At 33.0% G+C, this 5,143-nt stretch overlaps 1 protein-coding gene across 1 annotated transcript in view; it reads right to left on the reverse strand.

Annotated features, from left to right (window-relative positions):
• The window catches only part of LOC106873299 (neuronal acetylcholine receptor subunit alpha-10), a 1,066,434-nt gene that overhangs the window by 82,305 nt on the left and 978,986 nt on the right, over positions 1–5,143 (reverse strand). Inside the window, exon 9 of the mRNA XM_052975253.1 lies at positions 5–314. Coding sequence (XP_052831213.1) covers positions 5–314 — 310 coding nt within the window. The remainder of the gene's footprint in view (positions 1–4; positions 315–5,143) is intronic.

The raw sequence follows: 5,143 nt of genomic DNA on the forward strand, positions 1-5,143 counted from the left end.
TGTAGGGTTCCTCGCAGCACGAGAAACGAACGACGTGCCGCTTTTGTTGAAAGCCGATCAGGGACCACTCTGAATTTTCGATGTAGTTTGACATGTCCCCGTTGTCTTCACCATTGGTTAATATATTAACTTGGTATGCGTCGTACGTCCATGACGCAAATTCCATGGAGCAGTTCTGTTCGTCGAAAGGAAAAAACTTGACATCGATGGAGCATGAACTCTTGAAGATGACCATGGACAACCAGGTGACGTTTCCCTCGCTGGTGACTATCACGTTCGTACTGATGGACGATTCGAACGCCTTCACGTCAGCACTGAAGAGTAAAAGAATTGATGCAGTAATAAGCGTGTTGTTGTTGCCTCATAGATAGTCATGCATGCATGCATACCTGCATGCCTAGATACATACACACGTACATGATACAAACAAACAAAAACACACACACTTACACCTAGTCAAGTGGAACTCATCGCAGTGTTTAACATATCAGTCCACATGCTTCTATAAATTTTTCAGAACGTCTATTTGATATAAAGAGTATGATGGTGTTAGTTTAAATGCAAATGAAATGACTTAATATGACTTTCGTATTAACATCAGTTCTTTCTAATGAGAATCTCTCAGATATATTTTATTGATCGGTGACAAGAATATATATTAACGTCAATGATGGACATATCTAACCTGACTTCATCCACTAAAGATACCTACTTGCAGAGACATGATAATCTTTATTAGTACAAATTTCAGTAGTCAAATTATATATGGATGAGAGTGCTATTCTATTACGCGTGTTTTGTGTTTAAACATACGTACACACACAAATTTGAAGATTAACATCTCTACTTTACCTGGAAGTCTCAATGCGTGTCTATATATGTGTGTGCTAGCCGTATGTGTATATTCGCGAGTGTATGAAGGTTTATTATATACATTTACAAAGACACACACAGGCACACAAATAAAATATTTTCTACTCAAAAGATGTAAAAACTCAGGTTTTCACACACCTACAGACACACAATACATACACAAATACATATAAGTGTTGTAGATGTGAAGACGTGCGTGTATGTGTGTTGCTGTATATAAACACATGTATATATATATATATATATATATATATATATATATATATATATATATATATATATATTATGCATTTGTACATGTATTGTGTATCTGTAAGTGTGTGAAAACCTGAGTTTTTACATCTTTTGAGTAGAAAAGATTTTATTTTTGTGCCTGTGTGTGTCTTTGTAAATGTATATAAAATACCTTCATACACTCGCGAATATACACATACGGCTAGCATACAAATATACATACACGCATGGAGACTTCCAGGCGAAGCAGAGATATTAGTCTCCGAATTTATATTGAAATGTTCCAGATAAATGCAAAAGCAAGGGAATTCATGTACGTGTGAAATATCTCTCTTGCTGAATCATTCTATCTTATTATTATTTTTATTATCAAGGCATATAATTTGGTGTAATGCAAATGGGTCGCCCATTAATTATTACGGCGTCAAAATGACTGAATATATTGAAGCTAAAGTTAAATTATGAAGAATTAACCAACTATTTAAGAATATAGAGAGTTAATATATTATCAGCTGCCATAGCTGGAAAAGCAAATATTTTGTTCGTAATTATATGCTTATTAATGTTGCCGTTATGTCAAGACATCTGAGTGACTAGACCTCCCTTTTACAAACTATTTTTACTTCAATCATAGTCAATTAATAGAAGTAACTCATGATCTAAAAGTGGAATGTTTGTCATTATTTTTAGAAGGCAGCTAAATATTGAGAACTGCAGTATGAGATGTAAAATATGGAAGGATTAAATCTGAGTCTATGTCATAAGTGGTCTGCAGATGTTCGTAGGGATGAGAAGTATAGCTTATATCATAGAAATTTTAACCCAGTACGTGGAAAGATTTAACTAAATGCTGCAAGCTATTTATTAAGACAGTATGCTTCTTCACTATCACGAAACACCGATTTACGTAAGACTATTACAGTTCACAATGAACTTGTGGCTTTCATAGTTTCTCTGTAATTTATGTGAAGAAATGCGAAGAAGTGCGCCTTGAAGTCTTAATTCGATGGATCCTTTTATCGATTCAACTGCTTAAATTTCCCCTCATTAGCGTGAAATATAAACGCCTCAATTGCATTTCTAATCAGTTATGAGTTGTGAATTAGGCCATGTTTATAGAGTACTAAAAGACTATTTTCAATTTAACTCCCTTAGTCTTAATTTTTTGGGGGTGGGGGTGGGAAAGACACTTATACTAATGTTGAGGTCAAATCTTGCTATGTGAGAATTAAATATAATAGACCGGCTAATCCACTGGTCTATCCTAACGGATAAGTCACTTGACTATTATCTACTGACGGCCTTAAAAATCAGAAATACGTACAAATCTGTACAATGATTTTCAAGAATCATGGCCTAGATTTAACATCATTATTGCAGAACTTTTCTCCGCACATTTTTAGTTGCAAAATACTCGTATCTGATGTCTGTTTAACTTAGTGACCAAAGGCTGTAAAATTTAGATTCACATTAAACATTTTTGTTTATCGTTCTGTTCTCAGAATACAAAATCACGAAGTATCTTATTTTGTTTCTTAAAACTATTATAGCTTTAAAATAATTAGTATTTCATTTTGCTGTGATAAATCGTTTAATCGATAATTTTTACAAACCATAAATGATACAGAAACCAAGAATGGTCGATGTTTTGCACATCAGCCGAATAGCTGTGTGTGAGGGAAATCTGATATTTTACACTCAGTTTTGTATTCAATTCCATAACATTTCTCAATAGTCTCAATAGTCCAGTAAACCTATGTTAGATTATGTTCAACTCATCAGAAATATTTACCCCTGTCTCATGACATTGATGACTGTTTTTTTTAAATTAAGGCAGAATTTAGCTCAAATTCAACCGTAAATGTCGACACAAGAGGAGCTGGATACTGCAAGGCTAACCGTTAAAATATTTCGGCTGATCAGCTACAAATGAACATGAGAAATAAAAAAAAATCACTTCAGAATCTGAGCACTTTCTTGATTGTTATTTTTTTTGACAACTCTGTGCATAGATTCTGAGTGAAGTACATTCAATACTTAGTTGAGCTTTTTCGGCATACGATACCCATTTCTATGATAATGGTATGGCTTTTGGAAAAATTCAATTTCTTCTTTCCCTAAAAATATTGCTTCTATTTCAGAAACAAACATTAAAAATCTTTTGAGGTGCACAGAACTATATAGCATGAAGTCCTCAGTCAACCATCTAAACGTGGTTTTCATCTGCTGACGCAAATGTCTCCTGACTTCTGTAATAGTTTGCAGAAAGGTGTAAACGTCACAAATGCATTTTTTGTCACTGCCATTTATTTCATGTTCATTCACTTGAAAGGACACGAAGCTTATCTGTTAGATCCAATACCGACATTGCTATAGAAAAACAGGTTATATGAGCCATAAATCAAGTTGTACCCCTACATGGGGTTTAAAAATGAGTTTATGCTGTATATATTTTCATTTATTCTGCAGCAGCGATTGGGAATGATTTTACTCTGAAATATTTACAATAAAATATATGGAGAAAACCTGTTTCTCATATCGGAATGTATATTTTACAATGTGCAGCATAAGTGAGAACTGTAGATTTATATATTCATAAATTCAATAACAGCTCAGTTACTTATATAATCTTCGAAAATTTGTACCTCAAGAAATAGACAAATTTAGTGAACTTTGTATGCAAACGTCGATCATTAGACACGTTCTATCCAAGCGTTTAGTATTAGGAATTATTACCTAAGACTAGGTGACAGCGAAAATATTTTAAACCTTTAACTAGCTGAAGCAGTCTTTCCTGTTTACACTTTTTGACAGGGAGGATAGTGAACTTTGGTCCCCTAGCCAATTATCATACTGAGAAAGACTTCTAACAAGAATAGGGTAAATTAAATGGCTGAAGCACCATAACGTTTAAAACTACCTTAATTAGTTGAAGGTTATGAAAACAAAAATTATGGAAATTATGTCTATTCCAATAACCTATTGTTCAACATGAGGTTGCGATCATTATTCAAATCATTTTACGTAATTTCCTGAAAACAAAATCCTATTTTTATACAAGAGATATAATCATTTAAATCTATATCACTATACGAGATGTAATCCTTTAGATTAAATCCCATTATACTGCTGGTGACTGTGTTTATCATCCAAGCGTTTGCACGTTTAAATTGTTTACTATTCAAAGGGTGGAATAACTTTAATACATTTCGCTAAAAAATATGTATGCATTAAATTGTGAGAAAAATCCATCATTAACATACAAGACGAGCTTTATATCATTGGCCAGCAAACTACCATGATTATAACCAAAACGCGAAATTGTAACACAAACTGAAGAAAAACAGTGTTGGGAAGACAAATCTCCAGCAAAACAATTGTGACAAATGGAGAAATATCCGGACTAGAACAGTAGTAATAAATGAACCACCCTCATATTTTACGGCGTTGCATAATAACTATCCACAGGCTATTTTTATTGCCAGATTCATTGTAAGTTATATACATTTTCACTTCTAGGTTACAAATATGATATATTGTCAGGAGAACGGTACACTTTAATAGATTTCCCCAACTTTTCCCAGAAAAGCATAAAGCTTCAATATTGTCACGAAGAGTAAACTCGTTATTGTGTTGTATGTGAATCTGAAAAAGTATAGTAACTATTATAAATGAAAAGACAGTCTCCAAACAGGAATGAAAACGAAATAGTAGATACACCCACGTGGAAGCTTATATCTTAACCTTCCTTATTCGCTTTACAACAGTCAACATAGGAAACTCATAAAAGTATCGACGTTTCATTTGTTGATTTATATATTTGAAATACACGCATATTATTTAGATATACATGCACCTTATATAATAAATATGTATATTTGATAAATGCTTCCCAGTTGTTGGAAATAAAATTATGTTATAATGCATACATAAACGATACCTACTGCTAAGAACACCCACATACAGACGCACACACAAATAAACACACGCATACATACCAATTTTTATATTAATATAAATAAATAATTTTCTGTCT

Source organism: Octopus bimaculoides, chromosome 1 (genome assembly GCF_001194135.2).
Source record: "Octopus bimaculoides isolate UCB-OBI-ISO-001 chromosome 1, ASM119413v2, whole genome shotgun sequence".
NCBI lineage: Eukaryota > Metazoa > Mollusca > Cephalopoda > Octopoda > Octopodidae > Octopus > Octopus bimaculoides.